At 40.4% G+C, this 25,481-nt stretch overlaps 1 protein-coding gene and 1 pseudogene across 2 annotated transcripts; one reads left to right on the plus strand and one right to left on the minus strand.

The window, feature by feature from the left end:
* Nucleotides 1-12,277: 12,277 nt before the first annotated feature.
* Nucleotides 12,278-23,370, minus strand: LOC306925094 (acid sphingomyelinase-like phosphodiesterase 3b; annotated as a pseudogene). Its single transcript has 8 exons — nt 23,281-23,370; nt 17,794-18,004; nt 16,580-16,665; nt 15,801-15,946; nt 15,264-15,433; nt 13,675-13,855; nt 13,402-13,516; nt 12,278-12,537 (listed from the first exon to the last, which is right to left on the minus strand). The product of its transcript is annotated as an acid sphingomyelinase-like phosphodiesterase 3b (transcript).
* LOC306924371 (microfibril-associated glycoprotein 4-like) lies at nt 18,290-23,088 on the plus strand (the record flags this gene model as incomplete). Its single annotated transcript, XM_079502865.1, has 5 exons — nt 18,290-18,315; nt 20,752-20,884; nt 21,357-21,453; nt 21,777-21,941; nt 22,778-23,088. 5 exons carry the CDS (start codon nt 18,290-18,292, stop codon nt 23,086-23,088), a joined length of 732 nt encoding a protein of 243 aa, XP_079358991.1.
* Nucleotides 23,371-25,481: the final 2,111 nt, after the last annotated feature.

A 25,481-nucleotide genomic window follows, 5' to 3' on the forward strand; every position in this document is an offset into this window, starting at 1 on the left:
TGTTTTATTCAGAATTGAACATGTATATAGGACATATGTATATATGTCCCGACCTATACAGCCAGACGGTGGACTTGTTGATGCAGGAGTCCGGCTGCAGACTGGAGCATCCTTCAGCCACAAAGTTCCGGAATCATGTTATGTAAGGAGAGTGGCACAAGGTTATTCAAGTCATCTTAAATTTTGCACACACACTCTGGATGTCAACGATGAACCTCTTCCCCAAGTGTACGTGCGTGTGTTGGTTGGTGTGTCTCCATGCATGCATGATTGTGCGCGCACGCATGTGTGTGCAACTGTGTGTGTGTGTGTGTGTGTGTGTGTGTGTGTGTGTGCGTGTGCGTGTGTGCGTATGTGTGTGTCTACCACAGGTTCACACTAGAAACACATCTGAAATTCAAGACAAACAAGGCAAACAGTGTTGATCATTGTTTATGATTAAAATTAAAAGCACAATAGTGACAGATACAAGACAAGAATCACGTGGCACGGTGGCACCAATAATGGCATCACTTTTTTTTCTATGGCAGTTAGTATGTCAATACGAAGAAGGTAGTGGATGCACATCCGTGGCCCAGCAGGTGCAAGACAAACAGAAATATCACAAAAAAGGAATAGAGTCTGCACACTGGTGTTGCTGAAATCAATCAAACTTTATTCAGGCAAATAGAAGACATGTACTGTACAAACAAAGAAAAAGCTCCTCTAAAGTGTATTTCTGCTCGTCAACATTTAGATCTTAATAGATCTTCATCAGGACATGTACAGTACATGGGAAAGAGCATACACACATACGTTTTAAATAGTACACTGATTGCACTCTGATAAGCTCAGTCAGCTCTACTCATCGATAGGCTGGTAATGCAAAAATAAAAACAACAGAAAATGTCTGTACCCAATCCCAGAATCCAAAAAGCAATACAATTGTTAACATTTACAGTATCCCAAGACTAATACATTTCATAAATATATCAGGTACTTGTGGTAAGGAGATCAAGGCAGGAAAGAAGAAAGTTTGAGCACTTTTACCACAAAACGTACAAGAAAATATGTATAAGCTTGTTTCACAGACGGCACAGCGTTAAAGGGCTAGGGTCTAGACAGAGCCATGGGTTACAGAACAAACTATCTTTCCTGCTTCACATTTAAGGCTTCCAAGGTTTGACCCAGTTTAACCCTAGTTTGGGGTTAACTTTTATAGGTGCTCATCCCGCGACCCGGCTCCGGATAAGCGGTTGAAGATGGATGGATGGATGGATAGGCACTCATGCCCATGTTGACTGGACAGTATGGCATGGGAACAGCACTAATCATGGGGTCATGTATCGTGGGAACAGCGCTGCTCGGCTTCCTCTGACAGGGCTGGCTTCAGGCTCTGTGTAGCCACTGATCTGGCAGAGTAGCGCACCTAACATCTGTACCAACACACACGATGAACAGAGCGATAGGTCCAGCCACCAAAATTCCCAGACACTACACAGGATAGATACTGTTAGATACAGAATAGAATAGAACAGAGTTGACAATAGAATAGAATAGTACAGAGTTGACAATATAATAGGATAGCATTTAAATACCATTCTCAGGACAGCAACGTTCTCTTTGTACGCTCCAAAGGTCCCCATAACGGAGAGGATGATACAGGACACAGCGATTATATAGATCCAAAGGAAACCACTGGCCGCATTGCCAATCTGATAGAAAGAGTCAACAGCAGAGAGAGTCACTCAGCTACGATCTAACAATTATAACCTACCAACTGTGTGGAGAAATGATGTGCAGGAGATGTTGAAAAGTAGAGCAATAATAATAAACTGACCAAATGGACAGCAAAAAGGAGAGCTGAACAAAGTATAAGTGGCTCAACGAGACGCTCTTCCATTACTAATAATAAGCTGGAACAAACCCGCCGTGACGGAGAGAATACACAAGCTAAGTTCCAAAAAAATGTGGATGCCATTCCTGGCAGTGCTTGACAATAGTGTACGTTGTGTATATCATTATCTGGCTTCAATGGTCTTTTGTTTTGTATGTATTGTTAGGCTTATGCTTGTCATTTGATGTCTTGTATTGTTGTGTAGGCCAACTATTTGACAAAAATCTAAATAAAGTATGCAAAAAAAACAAAAACAACAGACAGACAGACAGACAGACAGACAGACAGACAGACCATGGTTACCAGACAGTAACCATTACCTCATTGGCACTGTAGTTTGTGGCCATCAACGCGAGGATCAACAACACACATCCTGCAATCTGAACAAAACATCTACAACTCAGAACTCAGAGACTGGTTTTACAATTCACGCTACAGTCTAAATCAGTTGTTCCCAAACCTTTTAGCCTGTGACCCAAAAGAGAAATATGATATCACCCAGGGACCCAAACTAGTGAAAATAGCAGATCGTCTATTTGCACTACTACCTATACCATTTGTTTTCTAATGTATGTGATTTATTAAGATTCTTCTTTGAATTCTTCATGAAATTATTCTATTTGTTTTATTTGTTTTTATTCATGAAAAAAATAAAACGCTTTTTTTGGAAAGGTTTTTTCAAAATGTCTTGAAATGATAATTAAAAACGAAATCAGGGAAAACAAAAATAAAGAGCCCATACATTTGGGAAACAGGGGTCTAAATAGCATGAAACATAACACGAGGCATCTCCTTGTTGCATAAAATTGGAAAGTCCGCACCATGAAGACATATTTTCAGTTTACCTGCTGGACCACTGTTACTCAACAAATATTCCAATAATGATTTATATCAGTTATAGAGATATTGATCAATTAAAACAGTGGTTTTCACCCCCTTTTCTATAAAGGCCCATTATTTATTCAGTATTTGAGCCCTGGACCACCACTTGATGACATTTAGCCTCTCAGACCCCAAACTAAAGAAGATTTTGTCCACAATTCAATGCATTGATGTTTCATATAGGAACCCTGGATACCAGGCAACCATTGATCAAAATACCAATTATTCTACATTCTCTATAATTGTGTAGACTTCTTGAAAAATAAGTAATGCAGATGTTTAACAATAATTTAACTCTTGACAGCATAAAATGAAACCAAAAGGACCCGTACGGGTCCATTTGGTTTAATTTTACGCTCAAGAGTTAAAGATCTACAGTACAGGGACAGGGTCCATTTGGTTAGCAACTCTGCCTCATTTAGCTGGGGACCATCTGGAACCCCCTCAAGGCCCACTTGTGTATACCCGGACCACTGGTTGAAAACCATTGAATTAAAACTAATTACAATATTCAGTTATACACACAGATGATAAAAATAGATGTAGCAACCTGTTACCTGGTCATAAAGAAAGTTATATAGCTACTGGCAAAGTCTTGGTATATTACTCATAAATAATTACCAAAATACAATTAATCATTTATTGTCTATTTTATTTGGATGTTGTTTTAGCATTGCAGCATGTTTAGCCCACTGTACTAGGCAGTGGGCACTAGTATACTTAGTTATAGTTTGCATTACAGCCAAAACATTTCCAAAGTATGCTGTCTTGTTGTAAACCAGTTGTTTCAATTTATTTCAGTATGGTATGCAAATGACGTACTGTAGCAGAGATTTGTTTAACTTGCTAGAGAAAGTTAAGACCGTACAATTAACCATGAATTTAAGAAAATGTTAACTTTACTTTGTTATCGCCTTTATTAACCCGGCCTATCCTCCCTCTTCTAGGCATGTAATAACAGGCGAACAATGGGCGAAAATACCTGCACATATTACATTCGTTGAAATAGTAGATTAACAAAACCACAGTGAAGAGATTTGTTTTTATGGAAACCCATAGAATGTTTATTTATTTATTTTTGTAAGTGAAAGCTTAATTAAAATATAATGGTGTGGTCCAACTGAACATCCACCCGTTTTGTTCCCTTTATAGTTTCTTGTCCACCGAACCTTACATAATATATTTATTAGTTACTTTATACGTAACACTTACCCCCAGTAGAACAAATAAGTAAATAAAGCAACATTTCTGCACCCTTGGCATTTCCCCGCTGGAAGAACCTCACACACCAAAAGCTTACCTATTATAAAACAAAGAAAAAAACTACTACAACATATTTAATAATATAAATGTAATTGGTAAGGAATGCACATTATGATGCTCAATACTATATGATCACAACTTTCTATTTTACTTTTAAAATTCTCTTTCATGACAAAGGAAAACTTGACCCCTAACTATGTATGTTGTCTTGAATAAGATATCTGTGGGAAAATCTTAATTGGGCCTCCAAGATTATTCTGGAGAACTGATCTCTTGTTATAATAATATAGTGTTAAATTGCCTGTATACAAATGAAGAAAAATGCAGCAGACAGCATTATTCGTCCAGAGACACCTGAAAACATCAGCAATTAGATTTCACACTAACTGCAGAAAAGTCATAATAAAAAATCTTTACCTGCTAAAACTGAAATAAAACTCAAATCTGTGCAGAAGCTAAGACCAAAAGAAACTTCAGAAGGTATTAACAGTCCTCTCCAGAACTGACATCAGAACAGAGTTTATATATCTGGGGTGTTTAGGGGTGGATCAAAATGGATTTCCCAGAAATTACGATGTTCCATTTGAAGTTTACTTTTCCGCTCTATTTGCTGTTGTGTTCAACAAAGACAAAAATAGAATGGTTCCTCAAAAGGGTGTACAGTTTTTGAGGGGCTCTATAGGCCCTCCATGCATGGCATGCATGGCTTTTGAAGATTACGGCATGTGCCAGCCAAGTCTATGGACTTTAATATTTTGTTTAGGGCACTTGTGGCCGATCATGAAAGAAGCAAACTCTTATTTTTGTTAGTAGCATGATTTTGTTGTTGTTGAGAACAATGAGTTCTGCACTTCACTATTTTGTTGCTCTTTTCTTTGGTAAGATACATGTTTCTTAGTAATCAAGAGCATTTCACAGGCCAGATAATTGTCCATCCAATGCAAGGAAATATACATTTTAAAGCTGAGGAACATATAAATACATATAATTTAACCAAATTTAGATGATTATGTTGTAGATTCATATTATAATTATTGGATTGTTACATTTATGGGCAAAAAAATTATACTATTAATCCCATACGAGTCAGACTATATACTGTATATATAACACTTGGATGATGATTGTTTTAATTCAGTTAGTTAGTTCCTCACTCCACTTTTTAGCAAAAGGCAGATGCACACCTCAGAAGATTGTCTGTCCTGATGAATAGAAGGTCTAATCGACCGAAACGTCGACCCAATAAAGAGCAACATTTTGGCAAGTGTCTGACAGTGTGCGGGACCCTTTCTTTGTTTTTCAAAGATACCCTTTTTAAATTCCTCAATACTGACACAGCATAGTTTATCCATTTTGTTTTTGATGAACTGAAGTTCTGGAAAATCAACTTCATATACAGTTTATATTATTGCCACATTAACTTCAGTTGATATTGTCACATCACAAGTTTACACCAAGTATGAAAGAACGGGTGACTTTAGGGCAGTTTCCCATTGCAGGTTCTTTTAAAATAATAATGATAATAATAAAAAATAAAATAAAAAAACAACAAACATGTTTACTTTAAGTTTATTTAAGTGAAGTCATTACAACCTTTATTTGTTTCTAAGGTAGTATAAATGTCATTTGACAAATTAGTTTCCATGTAATTTATAGCAAATATGACACAAACTAAATTATATTTAAATGTTAGACCAGTGGTTCTTGACCTTTGACCCTTCTTACATGTTTGTGACTACTGAGTACTGGTTAATGTTGTGATTGGTCTACTGAGCACTGGTAATGTTAGTGAGTAAGTGCTTACAGGCTCAACATGGATGAATCATATGGGATTAGTTGCATGAATTGAACACAACTTCTCTTTCACCTAATTTTATATTAAATAGGTTGGACAACTAACTGTGTAGATCTTACTAGTCGAACATTTTCCTTCATAGTTTTATTCAAGGAAATCAACACTGGGCTGCAGCTCAGTGTCAAGCCAACAGTCATTGGTTTACTAAACCACCGCCGGTTGTGTGCGTTGGTGTTTCTGGGTCAACTGTGCAGTTTTTTTTTCTTCCTGGAAATAAAAACGTCTGGGTTTCCGAGGCTAACTGTGCTAACTGCTGTGTTTGATGGAAGTGCAAGAACCTGCACACATCCTCATATGGTACTTTATTATTGTCTCCACCAGGCCGAAGGCATGGGGAGAGAGTATTTGTCTCCACCAGGCCGAAGGCATGGGGAGAGAGTATGTTTTGCACTCCGTCCGTGTGTGTGTGTGTGTCCGTCCGTCCTTCCGTCCGTCCGTTACCAGCTAATCTCCGGCACCGTTAACCCAGTCGATGCCAAACTTTGCACACACACTCCCTGGATGCCAACGATGAACCTCTGCCCCGCATTTTCCACAACGGCCTGTTATAGCGCCACCATGAGGCAGCTTTTCACATTTTTTACCTAAAACTGCACCGATCTGCGTGAAACGTTGCATGCACACTCCCTAGAGGCCAAGGACAAACCTTTGACCTGCATTTTCCGCATCTGCCTTTTATAGCGCCACCAGGAGGCTGACTTTTGTAAAACACATTTTTTGATATTACTCCTCCAGATTCTGTCCAAAAATCTCCCAAATCGTTACACAGTATCTCTATGGTCATCTGCTCAAGTCGGACCTGTCCGATATTTCATATTCCATCCTAATTGGCTATAATTGGCTTTCACAGTTTGCAAGATTGCCCCGTTTTGAACAAAAGCCTCAAATCATGAACGCAGCATGCAATTTACGTGAAATCGTTCACACATTTTCTTACTAGGCTGAGGAATATATACCACCCTTTTCCCATTGGCCTGTTATAGCGCCACCAACAGGTTGATTTTTGCAAAACACATTTTTGGAACAAAATGCCTCAAATCATCCAATTGCCATCAAAACATGTTTATATTACTCCTAAACATTTTGCCAAACATCTCACACAGTCCTATCCTCCTGGTGGAGACCTGTGCCCAGAAGGGCACTTTTTCTAGTTTGCACTCCGTCCGTCCGTGTGTCCGTCCTTCCGTCCGTCCGTTACCAGCTAATCTCCGGCACCGTTAACCCGGTCGATGCCAAACTTTGCACACACACTCCCTGGATGCCAACGATGAACCTCTGCCCCACATTTTCCAGAACGGCCTGTTATAGCGCCACCATGAGGCAGATTTTCACATTTTTTACCTAAAACTGCACTGATCTGCGTGAAACGTTGCATGCACACTCCCTAGAGGCCTGCAAGGACAAACCTTTGACCTGCATTTTCCGCATCTGCCTTTTATAGCGCCACCAGGAGGCCGACTTTTGTAAAACACATTTTTTGATATTACTCCTCCAGATTCTGTCCAAAAATCTCACAAATCGTTACACAGTATCTCTATGGTCATGTGCTCAAGTCGGATCTGTCCGATATTTCATATTCCATCCTAATTGGCTATAATTGGCTTTCACAGTAAGATTGCCCCGTTTTGAACAAAAGCCTCAAATCATGAACGCAGCATGCAATTTACATGAAATCTTTCACACATTTTCTTACTAGGCTGAGGAATATATCCCACCCTTTTCACATTGGCCTGTTATAGCGCCACCAACAGGTTGATTTTTGCAAAACACATTTTTGGAACAAAATGACTCAAATAATCCAATTGCCATCAAAGGCGTATGAAGAAATGGCACCCTTTTCACATTGGCATATTATAGCGCCACCAGTGTGGTCAAAAACAGAATTCTCCTATTGCTGCTCCATCAATTTGAAAGTGTACCATTCTGCTAGCCTAATTATCGGACTCTGAGCTTCCTGAGTGGGCAGGGTCTATGGGCTGGAAACCAGGCTACCATTCTGCACTATGATGCGTCACTGGTGACAGTTATGGCCGCCCTCAGTCTTTGTACACTCTATCTATAGGAATGTGAATACACTGAAGGGGGCATCAGTGTCGTTCTGTGTCCCCAGCATGTCAGCCAAAGCAATGTTACCAAATCCACGGAGCCTTCACCTCAAGTCACCTGGGGCTGGGTGAGCAATCATATCCTGGATCTAGCCTCAAAACCAATTACAGACACTTGACCAGACTACCGCTACAACAGTTTGAAAGGGTCAAACCCCTCATCCTGATTGGGGCAGACAACCCCACCTAATCACACCAACCGAGAAAGTGAGGTTGGGGCTTCCAGGTGGGTCAGCAGCCATCTGCACAAGACCCTGCAGGGCCCAGCCAGAGCCCTGGAAAGCAACCTCCAGCCAAGACAATGTATGTTGACTATAGCAGAGCCCTGAACACAGAGCTCATGAGAAGTGTGGAGAAACACTGGCAGGAGGTCACCAAGATACAATGCCCAGAGACCCAGAGTGTGCCACCGCTCGCAGTAAGGAGATCAACTGCCACAGCAACAATGTCATGAGGGTAAAGTCTCCACCAAAAAACCCTGAACGTAATCAGAGTGCAGAGACCAAAGTTTCTCTCCCACAGTACCCTGCAGTGGCCAGTGAAGTCAAACACTGTGCCTGAAAGGGATGAGTCAAAGGTCAGAAAGCCCACCTCCTGTAATAAGCCCTCACTCCACCCGGAGAGAGCTCATCCTTGAAAATGTATGATTAGTTACCAGAATCAAGATCCTATATATGGTCTAGAACTTGAGTTATTGGTAAAACAACAGCAGGTGGTGGCCATTTTGGAAAATGGCTGCCATGGTTACGACGGGACAAATCTAAATAGTACCACTGTGTTCCTCATCCTTGAAAATGTACGATTAGTCACCAGAATCAAAATCCTAGGTGGTCTAAAATAACAGCAGGTGGTGGCCATTTTGGAAAATGGCTACCATGGTTACCACTGGACAAATCTGCGATGGCCCTATAGCCAAAAATGTTCCTTATGGCATGCTCCAACGGTATGCCAAATTTCATGCTTTTATCGTCTTTTTTAAGTGCACGATTCCATCAAAATACTGCCTGTGGTCAGGCTGGACTACAGCATACTATGTCAAAATGTGTATTTGGCATGCAAAATGCATACTTGTATTAGTTGTACAAAAAACATTAACTGTCATACATCACAAAGTGTACTGTACATCCATTCTATGACTCGCCCCATCCAGTCAGACTCCGTAAATACAGAATGACGTGTGGGACACCTCAATGCGTTGTGTAAATCATTTTAATCGTTCTATTATCTTTACAAAACACTTGACACTAGCAGATTTAAAAAATTACATTTCCAAAAAGTGTGCTGTGTATATATTTTCATCTTTCTTAAATGTAGCAGAGTGACTCAGAGCCTCAGCCTGATGGCCTCAAAAGTGAATCAGTGACGTCTCTATTGGGGCCAGATCAGGTCAATCCAAGACTAGTCAGATCTTGCCCAGAATCACCTGATTTCAACCAACATAAATTCTGCCCACTAAGACGGACGTCCCTGGATGAATCAGAGAGAGTTCGATCGAGGCCAGATCAACTTAGGTCATATCATAACTGGTCAGATCTTGCCCAGAATAAGCTATATTATTAAAACTGGTGAAGACGTCCTAGGAAATGACGTAAAGATCATTCCCATATGGGCTGTGAGCTGGCCTAGTCCTGAACGTCACCGGAGTCACTGGAGGACGTCATCATAACGTCATCATGACGTCATTTGGCTTGCTGGGAAAGGAAACACATAATTGCGACTGCAGGTCGCATTTACTATGAAAACTTACATTTCCCGTCAGTCAATCCGTCACCCCACACCTATAACACATTGTGACATCACGTATAGTCACCCATGTCTCCATATATGGTCACACATCGTGACATCACGTCTCCATATATGGTCACGCATCGTAACATCACGTCTCCAACTCTCCATATATGATCACACAATATTTTTGAGTGGTGTAAACCACTCCTACAACTGGCTTTGTTAGTTTACGTGTCTGTCCGTCTGTTCGTACCAAAAAATTAGCATGGTTGATGCTGATTGGTTGATGCTGATTTCATTACGTCAGACATTACGTCAGACCACAGCTGATCAGTCTATATAAGACCTTACACCACTCAGTTCACACGGGTGTGATTTTTTATTGTACATTTGGTCAAAGTTGATCCCATGCCAAAGCGACAGCACTCATCCAGCAGTCTGTGTTCACACGCCGATCTGCCCCAGCAGCGTGACCTCCACACTCTCACGGAGGAGACTCCCAACGAGCAGTGCCGCCATCTGGCCAGGGAACGCATGGATCTCCATATGTGGAGCTGACTATCATCACCTGGATCTCCATATATGAAGATCACGGCATTGACCTCATCAAACCCTGAGGATAGCCAATTAGCCATGCATGGTTTGACATATTAGATCTGCATATATGAGCCGGCCAGCAACTCTATATCTGACCTCACTGACACCAGATTAATAGCTTAACTCCTGCTTCTCAACTGTGCCGTATTAAGAATCTCTGTTGTTTCAGCGCAACCTCGCCCCTTAGGGCTTCTTACTGGTATTATAGAAGCCATAAATAAAATTAACTGTAATTGTTTTGTCTAAAATCAATGCTTCACAGGCCTCACTCTTGGTCCAGCAGCAACTCTGCACACTGTCTTGCATACATAGTTGTCTCACACATAGTTGTCTCCTAGTGCAGCCAGTCTTGCAGCTTCATTCATTCATTCAAATAATCAATCAACTACTTTATTGTCTGTATGAAAATTGGCTTTGCACCCTGTCATGTGTCTCACTGCATTTCAGACATTTTAATGATGCAGTATCTCTTTCCTTTTTTATTAGGCTACCCTTCAACAAAGGTGTTGTAATCTAAATACGGGACCCTCGTCTGGGTTGACAGACAGGTAGTGTGTGCAGGCTGGGTGGTGTGTGACAATCCTTCACAAAGGTTCACAAAGTTTATTACACAAACATGAAACATATATAGTGCTGGATCATCATGACGTAACAATAAGATATGAGACAGAAGAACGTGCCTACTGCAGCAAGGCTGACCTTGCTGTCGCCTAGATGTCTCTCGTAGCCTATCTATAAAGAATGCTACAGTACCGGCAGTACACAATACATATCAAGTACACTGTATCTCAAGTTCAAGTACATAGACTAAGATGTACTGTGCATGGGCTAATATCACAACAAAAGGTGTGCTGGTTGGCAGTATATTAATCTATTTAATGACACATAACTTAGTTTTATGACCTAAGAAACAGTTTTTCATATCAAATGGTGCATAGACAGAGAGAGATGAGCCTATTTCACCAATGCTGGGTACCAAAAATCTAAACATGCTATATAATGCCATGTTTGTGCGGAATGTGCGCAATTTACCAAATGATAGTCATATACTTCACTAGCTGACTGACATAGCAGCCCCTGACAGACACATGCATTTTCTAATGTTCAGCGTTATTCATTCATTGTATGTTATGCTGTATTGTATGCTCAGTCGCACAGAAGCTGCACATTCTGCTGTGACATGGAATCTAATATGCTTTCTTTTGTATCTGCACAGATGCTGTTATGGGGAAGCTGCCTTGAAGCCTCACTGTGAAGTGGGGTGGGGTGTGGTGCCTGAAGATCTGATATGGGGAGCATCTTGGGTGGATTGCTCAGTTGAGTGTGGGCACCTTCTCTGTTAAGTTGTGGTGTTTGAATTTTGAGTTGTCTTTTCTTTAGTTGTAATGTTTTCACCTATGTTATCCAGGCCTGGATTAACATAAAAAGCTTTATTCATTCTGCAAACCTGCCTTGTGGTCCATTTCTGACATTTTTAAGGGTTTTTCACTGAAATTGACAAACAATCTACAAACCCACTTGGTAATACTCACATAATAGGCCAAACATAATAATAGGCCAAACATTCCAAATTGTAACTCCAATAACTCAGATCAAACAGCAGTACTATATGACAACGTATCAAGTTATTTTGTTAGGCCACTGGCCAGCAGCTATAACAATAAAGCTGTCACTCTAATTGAGCCACATCGGACTGAGGACTGGCATTTGGGTTAAACTAGGCCTAGTTGCAGCTGCCCCAACTGCTATCCTCTATCCTCTCTCTCCAAACAATGGCTGTACCTGAAATGAAATGAAATGAAATCTATATTTACCCAGGGTATCTGGACTAAGCTCAAGAACTTGTTTCCAGCCAGGCCCTGCTCATAGAACACATTTCATCGTAGTGGTTGATGCCTTGTTCAAGGGCATTTCAGCGGTGTTAATTTTAACGTGTCGGACGGCTGATTCGAACTGGGAACCTTCCGGTATCTAGACCGCGCCGCTATCCGTTCGGCCACCGCTGCCACACCTATCAAAGTCCACTTCCCTGGCAGCACACACATGGTCAGTGCGGCATTCAGCATCACAGTGTGACAGTTCAAAGCTGACAGAGTTGTAATCGTAGTACTTCTGAAGGTAACAGTGGTCCGTAGCCATGCGGTCCAGAACCTGGTGCATGGATGCTGGAGAGCTGTCTGCTACTCTGAAGCTCTCGGTCAGACGGTATTCCTTCTCCCACCGTTCCTGTGCTGTGTTCGCATAGGTCGCATAGGTCGCATTTGAAACAGACTTATAGCATGTCATGTAGACAGCACAATAATTGCATTGTATGTAGTCATAGCACATCATAGTACATATGTATAGCATAGTATAGTATATATGTATAGTTAATATGTATAGTGTCATTATATAGATATGTTCTAGTTACGTTCTTAGCTTACGCATGTTTCTTGATAAATGCATTTTATATATGTGATGTATTCCCATACTTTTGTTCTTGCCTAATGTAAATCGCTCTGGATTAAGAGCGTCTGCTAAATGCCTAAATTGTAAATTGTAAATTGTCAGGTTCAGGAAGTAGGTCACCACATCCTATTTGTCAAACACAGAGACATGTTGTGATTGCAAGCATGATTCTTGTCTAGACAGATTAAAATGAGCACTTTAGTAAAAGGATAAAATAAAATAAAGTTACACTTGCACAGTAAAACCCGATCTTAATTGAACCCAGAAAGTGTAAAAATGGACTCAAATACAACCTGGTCCATTTTTACACTCAGAGTTAAATTAACACAGATTTATATTCTGTACATACAACCATAAGAGAAAAATACAAATAGGGTTCAAATTAGTCTTCTCTTACTAGGAGTGTTTGGGTGTCATATTAGTCTCTTTTAGTCTGTACTTGGTTTAGTGGATAGCTATTTAGACTCTCTCTGAGTCTCCCTGGTAGTTGGTTTTTGGTATTACGGACGTCATATGTTTGTCTTGTTATGTCCTGTATTTGTTGTTACTGGCAGAGCTGTGTAACATTTATTTGCCTCTTCTCTTGGCCAGTGCACACTTGTAAAAGAGACTATGGTCTCAATGTGATTTTACTGGTTAAATAGAGGTTAAATATTCAAAGACACGGATTCCAGGGTTATTAGCTCCACCAACAACTCCTGGTAACGTGGTCTTCCACGGCGTCACCCCTGGGCTAATGAACATTGTACTGATAGGTGGAGCCTGGAGGAATTTAAAGGAATTTAATACTAAAAGACTTCACTTCAGAGGTCGAGATGTGACAAATGAGAAATGCTCATTACAACGGACATGCATATCAGAACACGCTTCACCATTACTTAATCAATTGTTCTTGAGGTGAAAGGCATTTTAATGGTTACCGTCTGAGCTGTAGAACATGCGAAAACTGTCCATATGCTGATGGCCGAAGAACTGTCCCTTTATTACTGGATAGTGTTTCACAATAAGTTCCAGGAAGCGTCTGTTGAAATTAGACCTGTACCAAGACTTATTACGCTTCTTCTCAAAGACACCAGGTGGAACATGGCCTATGATATACACCTAAGACAAAGGAATACGAGACATCTCACCCCGGTGAGTTGTCTTCACTTTTTGACATGTCGGGGTGAGATGTCCGGTCAGCTCACCCCGGACATCTCACCCCGGAAAGTGAAGACATCTCACCCCGGAAAGTGAAGACATCTCACCCCGGTGAGATGTCTTTACTTTCCGGGGTGAGCTGTCTTCACTTTCTGACATTGCGGGGTGAGTTGTCTGTACTTTCCGTGGCACCCATTACAGTAGGCATAATTCAATTTCGGATCTAACTATCGGTTCCTACAGACGTGCGCAGTCACGGCTAATTATTTATTTATTTAACAGTAAAATCCGGTGAAACACTTGTAAGGAGTAGAGCGTCTCTCTCTCTCTCTCTCTCTCTATGCAGCATTGGGGGGGGGGGGGCCGGGGGGGGTCGTTTGTGGATAATGTTTGCGCTTCAAAGGCAGAGTACCTTGATCGACTTCCAGCTGCGTATGGTGTCAGAGAACAAGCTACGCCGCTACCAGCGAAAGCAGACCAAGGCTACACAGGGCAATCTGGCCCAGTTGTGGAAGGACTTGGAAAGGAACGATCTGACCATCATGGACATGCTAACTCTCGCTTCTGAAGTGAATGCCCCAGTGTGGAGATGAGCACACTGCACTGCACAACTTTTGACCAAAATGGGACAGCACACAGCACAACTTTTGTCTTTCTTTTTGTAGATATGACAACTTTTTAGTGCACAACTTTTGACCAAAATGGGACAGCACACTGCACACTGCACTGCACACAGCACAACTTTTTTCTTTCTTTTTGTAGACAACTTTTTAGTGTTTTTGTAGCAAACTGATGTTTTTTTTTTTTTATGACAACTTTTTACTATATTTTTTAGTTTACATTTTTTCTATACTTAACTTTTTTCTATATTTTTTTGTACAAACTGATGTTTTTCTAAACTTTTGATGTTTACCTTTTTTTTATATTTTTTGTACAAACTGCTGTTTGAACTTTGTTTACAATGTTTCTATATTTAAATAAACTACATTGCATTTGACCGTACATTTGACTGTTGTGTTATATTCTTGTGAAATATTCAGTAAAGTATAGCTCAAAGGCTACATATTCAGTCAGACTTTTGGTGAGTTGTCCTGACAACTCACCCCTAAACGTGAAGACATCTCACCCCGAAAGTGGCCAAAAGTGAAGACATCTCACCCCGGAAAGTGAAGACATCTCACCCCTAAAAAAGCAGGGGTGAGATGTCTTCACGTTTAGGGGTGAGTTGTCTGGACAACTCACCAAAAGTGGCTTTAGGGGTGAGTTGTCTTGTTACCAGACAGAGCAGTGTGGGATTAGTTCATAAACTAAAGAGAAACTGATGCTATGTTTAGCTTGTGCTTTCAGTTTGAAGTCATTTATCTTTCACCTTTTCATTTTTGTTGGCAGCTTCTGTTAGAACCTGATCGGCCCAGTTGAACTGTTGAGCCGGGTCTTCTGTGTGCTGTGTCACCTTGTTCTGGTCATAGTAAAGGTTAGAGTTTAGCACCAAGATCATAAAGCCAGGTTGTTTCAGCAGCTTCTCTGTGTAGTACCCCCCTGGAAGTTGTGAAACATGTAAGAATAATGTAATTATGTATATTTCAGTATTTAGCTTTCAGTGATCCTATCATAGAAGTGTTTAAAATGTATGTACCCATACTTTCAAACTGGTGTCCCTATTTCAGGCATGTCATTATAAAGGCGAATATTGCAAAAATTGCGAGCCAGTCTACAAGCATACAACACATCGCAACACATTGTGAGCTTGTTGATTGGCTATTTTTTTTTACCAAACAACACCGTCATATGATAAAGTACAACGCAGGGCTGACATGGTTAAATAATGTAGCATTTCCAACCAGTTTAATAATAATATTGTGAGTGTTCTTTTCGCATTGAGAGTGTATATGGATCCATTGTGTACCTTAGATGAAAGTTATTTGAGCCTCTGGATCCAGCCAGTCTTTCCACATCTGTGCTATATCTGCTCATACATGTAGTTCTGTTCAGCTGGGAGCTGGCTTTTGGGATGGTAGTCATGATTACCCAGAGCTGGGTATACTTTGGTCTCTGACATTTCATGATGAAGAGGATTGGTAACATGATAGCTCATTTTTATTTTTTTATTTAACCTTTATTTAACCAGTAAAAACCACATTGAGACTTAAGTCTCTTTTACAAGTGTGAACTGGCCAAGACAAGAGGCAAAATAAGTGACACAGCTCTGCCAGTAACAAAACAATACACAACAAAAAAACAGGACAGACATACAATGCTCATAAATACAGTACCCACTACTAAGAAGCTCAAAGGGAGAACAGGAACGTTTAGTAACGCGACCAATAAGGACTAATAAATAAAAACTAAGCATTGCTTAGTAGACTAAAAAGCAGGCAGACATTTGCTATACGTCAAAGCAGGAGCAGTGCATGGGAAGTGTGCCCATGGCAATCCTTTTAAAGCTCACTAGGGGAATCACAGCAGCCATTCCAAGACCAGGGTCCGAAATAAGCAATGCTTTTTTTTCCAGCCTCAGATTTAGTTGGGGGAATGACATAGCGTAACCAAGCATTTGATCTGAGGTTGAGAGAGTTTTGGACAAGTTCAAATTTATTTTTATTTATTATTATTCATCTGTCTTATTTGAAAGCGTTAAGCTGCCAAATTGGCCTTTGAGACCTTCCAAGAAATTCAATGACACACCTGGGAACACTTGCTTTATGAGGTGGGTGATGTTGCCAATAATCAAAAGCACTGCCTCTTCTCCCAGATCACTATGAGTGTCATCTCTATGAAGGTAGAAACATTTATTAAGTAAACATTAAAAAATCCCTCACAAATATGTTTTCAGCAACTGTAAATCTTCCTCTTTCATCTTTCTTTAAGATTTGGCTATAAGATGAAACTTTACCCTCTGTTTTCCCTGTTATTATAATTTTAATAATAAAAGTTAATACTTTTTTTTCTTACATTTTTATCCCATGGTTTTTGCAACCCATTTTTTCACCCAGTGTAAATTATCTAATAATGTAATCCTGGGCGCTACACTTCCTCTGCCTACCTGGGGAGGGCAGCAGACTGACCTCATGCTTCCTTCTATGCAAGAGGAGTCCAAGCTGCTTCTTTTTACCTGACAGGGAGGAGTTTCCCTGGCCGGACGTAGCGTGTGGAAGGAACACGTTATTCCGACCAGTTCCTTTCCCCTCCATCAGGCGCCCCGGCTGGCCAGGGGGAGGTAGTTTAGAGACCAGGATTACTGCATGATTTTTGTGAGGGTCTAGCTGTGAGGCGACAACACTATAGTGACTGTGCCACTGTCCCCCCCATAAGAGTTAGTAATTGTTAAGTTAATCTTTTTCCATTACAAACTTTTCTTGTATTGCTAGTTTTACTGCACAACTCCGGGGCCAAAGTGGATGAAAGAGTTTGGGAACCTCAGTAAAACTGAATTATGGTTTCATTTTCAAAATAAAGCACTGATAAGTCCTATATCTCTGCAATAGAGATGGACGTGATGGACCACAATGGGGCAAACATTAGTATTCAATCAATCAATAAACCTGGGCCAGAAACGTGATTTTAGAAATGGCTTTCAAATTGAATGATTGGATGCCTTGCAGAGGTATGCCTATTATCCTGGAAAGTGATTGTTCTGATAAAGTCAACGAGATAACAGAATAATAATAACAATACTATAATAAGTACACTTTATGGTTACCGCTGTAATCTTTGTACTTCAATAGCAACAACACTTCACTAATACAGTACAAAACATACCTCACCCATTACTACTACCATGTAGTACTGTATAACATTTCAAACAACTACTGTACAAAGCAATATAATAAAATACAATAATATAAAAATACATTTGTCAGATGCCATGTTTCATAATGTGCTAATGTAGGTTCCAGTACCCGGTCCAGATGATAAAGTCGGGGTGTGGTAGGATGTCCTTCATGGCATTCACTGAGGAGTTGATGAGATCCCATGGTGCATCACAGAGATCTCCAAATTTCCCAGGATTGGCTGCAGGACGAATCCCACTGGACGCGCACACAAGTTTGGGGTTGTCTGTAAGAGTGTAACTGGGATCCCAGTGTAGATCTGTGATGTGCCAAAACTTCCCTAAAATTACACAATTATGGGGAAGACATACAAATGCCATCTTTTAATGTTGCATGACAAATGCGCCCAGGTCAGGTGCATGAATTAAATTTGTATTGGATCCCCCTAGGGTAGCAACTATTCTTCCTGGGTTACACACAAAACCTCACAAATCACATAACTGTAGGCCTGCATGAATCATCAACAACACATGACATCATACCAAAACCCAGATTCCCCTCACCTCACAGGCTCACACCCACCCAGCATACCAGTGATATCACCCACCCATAACCACACAGAACAATGACAATCACACTAACAATAAACAGGTAAAACAAAACAAAGTATAAAATAATAAATTAACATTGCAGAACGTCATTAGCTCATCATACAGTACAGTACGGTACAGTACACACACACACACACACACACACACACACACACACACACACACACACACACACACACACACACACACACACACACACACACACACACACACACACACACACACACACACACACACACACACACACACACACACACACACACACACACACACACATTTCAATTTCTTTATTTGAGTCCACATTTATAAAATACATTATCAAGGGCACAAATATTTTCAGTTGCTTCTGATATCCCACGCACTCGAAACATCATGTGCTTGAGTCCAAACAAGCCCTAAATGTGCAGAATATAGGCAACACATGAACTTAATCACAGCCAACATTGGTCACTTCAGTCTGTCATATTACCAACACCGAAAGTAAATCATGGGTACAAAAAGCACCTTCTCCTCCAAATAGACAGACTGCCTATAATGGAGGAGATTGAACAGTATGTTGCAAGCTGCTTTGCTTTACACTTGGACAACCCTATAATCCTCAAGCCTCTGACCACTAGCCTGTGGACATGGCCCAGGCTGCCAAATATAAAAACAATGAGCTGACACGTATAGCCCAGTTGTATAATGGCCTGTACTAATGGTTGATATTTTACTTGTTTAGTAAGGAAAGCTTCCTCTAAACTTGAATCAAAAGCACAGCCAACTTCCACTAGAAAAACCTCTCTGCTGTTCGGTTGGGTCATTGCATTGAAACATTTCTGGTTTCACACAGGATTTTTTGTGAAACACGACACACACACACACACACACACACACACACACACACACACACACACACACACACACACACACACACACACACACACACACACACACACACACACACACACACACACACACACACACACACACACACACACACACACACACACACACACACACACACACACACACACACACACACACACACACACACAGTGCAAAACATAATCTCTCCCCGGACCCCATGCCTTCGGCCTGGTGGAGACACAAAGCAAAGCTATACGTTGCTCCTGATGCACAGGTGCAAATTAAGTTCCCACAGGTTTCCCGGCAGCATTTGGCACCAACACTGGTTTTCCAGTCAGCGATGGGGCGTTCCACACAAACACGTTGACATTGAAGGCATTTTGGTGGTAACCTTACTGGATATAAAGGAGCCTCAACCAAGGACTCTGTAGCAGCTGTCTGGAGGACTCTCTGAACCAGCATGGTGAGTATTTCACTGACCTCTTGAGAGAACAACCATTTGTATGTTTGACTAGTGCAGGAACCCTTTATCCCTAAACTAATTTACTTATTTATTTATTTACTTACTTACTTAGGCCTACTTATTTACTTTAATTACTTAGGCCTACTTATTTACTTACTTAACCCATTTACGACTGAGGCCGATTCTAAAATAAAATCTTCTAAATCATGATTCTTTGGGGGGAAAAACCTATGTTTCTATACCAGTGGTGCTCAACCTTTTTCGTGGACCCCCATCCGAAAGATTATATATTCAAAGATTTGCGTCACATTTTCAAGATTTTTCAAAAATAGCAGATCTACAAGCTCGTAACGCGGCACTACGTACTGTAGATCTGCTATTTTTCAATAGCTAAAGTGTAACATAATTCTTAAAACACCAAAAGGGGTTCCCGTCCTGAATGGGCTGAATGTATTTGAATAGTGCGACAGGGACCGTGTCCAAACATTATTCAATGAATATGGAATATAGTCTCTCTGTCTCTGTGGGTCGAAACCTCATATGTCCCAAACTGTCACTTTTCATAAAAATTGGCAAAATTATCAGATTACAGGATAGAAAGTGATGCTTTGATGATCAAGTATAGGGAATTAACTAACAAAACACAAACAGTTTAAATATATTATAAAATATATTTTAAAATGTGAACATATCTTCATACTGTACGACCGTATGAATAATTGTATTAAATACATTAGGCCTACAGTAGTGTGTTTTTGGTGCATATTCTACTGTTGGTTTCCCTATGATCCTATAGATTACTATCTTTATGCATTTAATGTATTTACCTTTGTGTTCTTACTAAATCGCTCTGAATTAACTCAATGGTAGCCAAGGACTTATTTAACTTCTTTTTCATGATGTCCTGGAGCGCCAAGGACGTGTTTTTCGTGTTTTTAAAAAAATGAAAAAAATAAAAAAATAAAAAATAAAATAAAATATATATGGTGGCGGTCTGGGACTTTTGGCGCCCCCTAGTGGTGGTGAATGAAGAGCGTCTGCTACATGCCTAAATTAGTGCCTAATATAAATAACAACACATTTTGTTTTTCATCCAATTTTGAAATCCTAGCGATTTCCTGTGGTGTTGGTCGTGTGTCTCCTGACTCCGGTGGTTGTGACTAGTTCCCAGCCAAGAGACTGTCATGACGTCTACCTCCTGGACAACAATAGACCCAGTGGGGTCCACACCATCTATCCCGGTGGTACTGCTGTGAGGGTCTACTGTGACATGGACACCGATGGAGGGAAATGGACCGTAAGAATGATGTCAATGTCCTACAAGACGTTATGTCACTGTTGTCATCTTACTACATTATGTAAAAACAATTGCACTGAATGCATTGAAAGGGTATTAAATGCCATATCCATGGGTGGCACTAAGTTAAAGTACTATACTTTTAAAAGTACTATACTTTTTCGGTTAAAACATTATTTTATTTTTTTACTGAACAAACATTCTAGTCAGAATCTAGACAGAAATGCTTACTATCTTAATATAAAATATTACTTATGGCAGCTTTCACTAGCTTTCTTCTCAGTCTGAATAACTTTTTCAGAAACATTTTGCAGGAAACTAAATAGTATAGTTCTGACTCCCATATTTTGTTTTTATGTCTGGAAGATCTGACATTTAAGTGTCAGTTAAACTGCTTCAATGTACACACCTTACCTCTCTCTCTCTCTCTCTCTCTCTCTCTCTCTCTCTTTCTCTCTCTCCCCCTCCTAAGGTTTTTCAAAGACGGATGGATGGTACAGAGTTGTTTGTCAGACGCTGGGAGGAATACAAGAGAGGCTTTGGCACTGCTGATGGAGAATACTGGCTAGGTGAGGAGACAACAATAGTACCATATCATAATGACTATTAGTGCAATGCTGATGGAGAATACTGGCTAGGTGAGGAGACAACAATAGTACCATATTATAATGACTATTAGTGCAATGCTGATGGAGAATACTGGCTAGGTGAGGAGACAACAATAGTACCATATTATAATGACTATTAGTGCAATGCTGATGGAGAATACTGGCTAGGTGAGGAGACAACAATAGTACCATATTATAATGACTATTAGTGAGGACCAAATATATAGTCGGGTCAGGTTCAAAATGGGTGAAGTGATCCTTACACTGGTCTTTATGTCCTTTAGGTCTGGAGAGCCTGTACCATCTGACCGAGAAGAGAAGTGATCTGAGAGTGGACATGGAGGACTTCGATGGGAACTCTGCATACGCTCAGTACAGCAACTTCTACATCGGCTCTGAGGACCAAGGATACGCGCTGCACTTTGACCAGTTCACGGGCGGAGGAGCAGGTATGTTTACTAATTAGAAATCACCTTTGTTGTCATCGCTGGTTTCAGGGAGTAAAGTAGTGGATGACATTAAACACATTAATAAAACTCAATATATCTATAGCCTACACATAGCAGCATAAGACGAGCAGATACAGGACAGTGCTGTATATGTACATGAAGTTAAGTATAAGGCACTATAGAAGTAACACATATACTGTAGCAGCTATTTGCATGATTAGACAAAACAACACAACACACACTTTACACCTGCCCAGAGAACGTAAAGTCAACACAACGGAACATAATTATCCACATGAATGGAGGAATACATTAATAATAAGTAGTATATGAGTAAGTGATTTCCACAAATAACTATATCACACGCACGCACGCACGCACGCACGCACGCACACACACACACAGACAGTCTTGAGTGTTTGAGTTTAATTTAAAAAAAATGGCAAACGTACACCCTCAGTTAAATTAACACTCTGTGTTGAATGTAACAGTAAACAATTTTATCAATTCTGTATTTGATTAATAGAATAATAGATAAGTGCATTACTGTATACAGTGTGTGTGTGTGTGTGTGTGTGTGTGTGGGGGGGGGGGGGGAAATAACAAATCTACAAGCTCACAACTAGTGGATCTGCTATTTAAAATAATTTTACTAAACACAATCTATTATTTTTATACTCATTTCTTAATCCCAACAGTAGAGCTAAAATCAACACATGTAATTATTTTCATAGTATAAACAAGAACTAATTTACAATGATGATGATGATGATGATGATGAAGAAGATGAAGATAGTGTACTGCATTACATTCTCTTTTTAACTCTTTCCACACAGGAGACTCACTGAGCATTCACAATGGACAGAGATTCTCCACTCTAGACCGAGAGCAGGATATCCATTCATCAGTACATTGTGCTAGACTATTTCTGGGAGGGTACTGGTACAGCTATTGTCATGCTTCTAATCCCAATGGAGTTTATCTGTGGGGAGATTCTACTGGCTCACCTAGTAGTGTTGGTGTTGTATGGCAACATTGGAAAGGTAACATGTATTCCCTGAAGTCCATCAGTATGAAGGTCAGACCTCAACCCAGAAGAGGAGCAGGACGGACAGACAGACAAATAGATTCACTATCTGAGGCCTAGTTCACACGTACCAAACACCAATCAAGCAACGTTTGGTCGCTTTTTGTTTTTTTGGGCCACCACAATGCTTTTCCAATGGGAGTCACATGGTTTGATCAAACATTTGTGTTTGATTGCTGATTGCTCCCCCCTCATCATACAAAAATGTTTGGTCAAACCATGAGTACAGTACAGTTACAGGCGGTTACTCACCAGAGAGTGCAAGAACTCCATATTTAAGGAGACAGGAGAGGAGGAACAATGGTCTTTCCATCCTGGCTGTGTCTCCGAGGCAAACAGCAGCTGTTTGTAGGCCTACAATCTACTTGCTGCCACTGATAACTGATAACAGCCACTTGGAGGGCTAAAGATTATTTCATAATCTATTCATCTGTGAATTATTGTTTGATGATTTGGTTAAACAATGTGATTAATAATTTATAACATACAATGTCTGTGAGGAAATAAAGTACTAAATGATCACAGACATCTTGGAATTGCATTAATATTGATTGCTCAATCAAAGTAGCAGCCATGACAACGGCTATTATAAGGAAACACTATTTATTGTAGCAATACACCCACACAAGCTAACCAACTCAAATAGGAAGAAATAACTAGGAATGTCATGCTGTTATATGATCAGAACATACTGTAAGTGTAAATGATAAATGGATGACACAAAATGACATGTGGCAGGTATTCACAGCTCTTTATTTTGAATGTAGGGTTATGTATTTTTGTAAACAGTGTTCAGTTGTTTCATTTCAGGTCTACCTGAGGCCCATGGGCTAGCAGAGGCTCAAAGAGCACTGAGGCTCAAACCATAACATTTGCATTTATTTAAAAAAATGATTACCAAATAGAACGTCAGGGATAAAGAGCTTTATAAAAAACAAAATCAATAACATCACATTACACAATTCAAAATGACAAACAAAAGTCTATACAAAAAAAGGGAAGACAACGGCTGCACAGATAAAACTACTGCCATTTACACCATTGGGATTTGAGTCTAGAAAGAGTTTAAAGGTATATTCAGTGATTTGACTTAATTCAAATATCACTTATTTTTTCGTTTTTTTCTGGATAATCCTCCCTACTATAGAGTGTGCTGACCATATAAGGAGTTCCTCCCTGTCCCCAGTGAGCCCCTGGGGTCAAAAAACCCTAGTTTCAGTTTTGGTGGCGGGTGGCAAAACCTTCATCCAATCAGGATGAGTGGGGCCTTCCTCCAATCATGATCGAGTGGGGGCGGGCCTTGGTGCACATGCTGTTGGCCTGTTGCACTTCCCCCCACTGTAGAGCGTGCATGTGCACATTTTGTTACCGGGGCGGACTGGGTGGTTTTCCAAATCACTGAATGCTCCTTTAATGAAACCAAAATCAATCTAGAAAACTACAGTAGTCCTGTAGAGTAGTCAAGTTCCTCTTTATTGTCATTATAGCGCATATTTGTATCACATGTAGGTATAAAATATAAAACAATACAGAGTATATACAGAACATGGATGCACATGAAGGTGCCAGGGGTCAGAGTGCGAAGGCTTAAAATGCAGTTCTTTTAGGGTGCATTCAGAAATTCGCACTGGTGTGCCGTCTCGTCGTTTGTTTATTCAGTGCACTAGGTGCGCTGTCGTTCGAAAATCGAGTGTGCTGTGCCATACTGTGCCCCGGGTATGCTGAGTGCCTGACCCCACTGACCGACCCTACTCAAAAGTTGTGGTTGTCCAATGTCCACTTTGTCCAGTGTGCGTGCATCACTGCAGTGTCTCGAGGGCTCCCCAGTGGCAAAATTGGTCCTTTGAGCTTTATTATTACACACGCATCAACGTGTAGACCAACAACACATAGGCTTATGAATTAATTACCTTTCAATGTCATTCGTAAATATGCCACACTAAGTGCACTCTATGACGTCACCGCCCCAAAACTGAGCACAGATAATGTCATTTTCTCCTACAGATTGTTTCAAAAGAATGACATTAAAGAGAGGATGGCTTTTCTACTGGACAAATGGATACTGAGGATCAAGTCATCAGCCCAAAGCCTAAATGCGGCATATACGGGCGCCTCAATCTTTGTTTGAAATGTGTGCAAATGGGTCAGCGTGTTTGAAGTGACGCTGTATTGATTGATTGATTGATTGAAAAATGTATTAACAGTTTGCAGAATTACAGTACATTTCAAGCACAAACTCAATACAAAGGCTGTTAACTGTGAGTGGACGACCCAATTAAGCATTACACTTGTTTCCAATAGGGTCCACCATGTTCAAATCATCAAAACATTTAGAGACGTACAAATAGACACTTCTATAGACAGAACAGGAATTCATCATAAAGGAGGTAAAAAGGGAAAAGAAACATATACAGTGAGGGGAAAAAAAGGGGTGGTCGGTGGGGGGGATTCAC

This window comes from Electrona antarctica (genome assembly GCF_951216825.1).
Source record: "Electrona antarctica genome assembly, chromosome: 6".
Classification (NCBI taxonomy): Eukaryota; Metazoa; Chordata; class Actinopteri; order Myctophiformes; family Myctophidae; genus Electrona; species Electrona antarctica.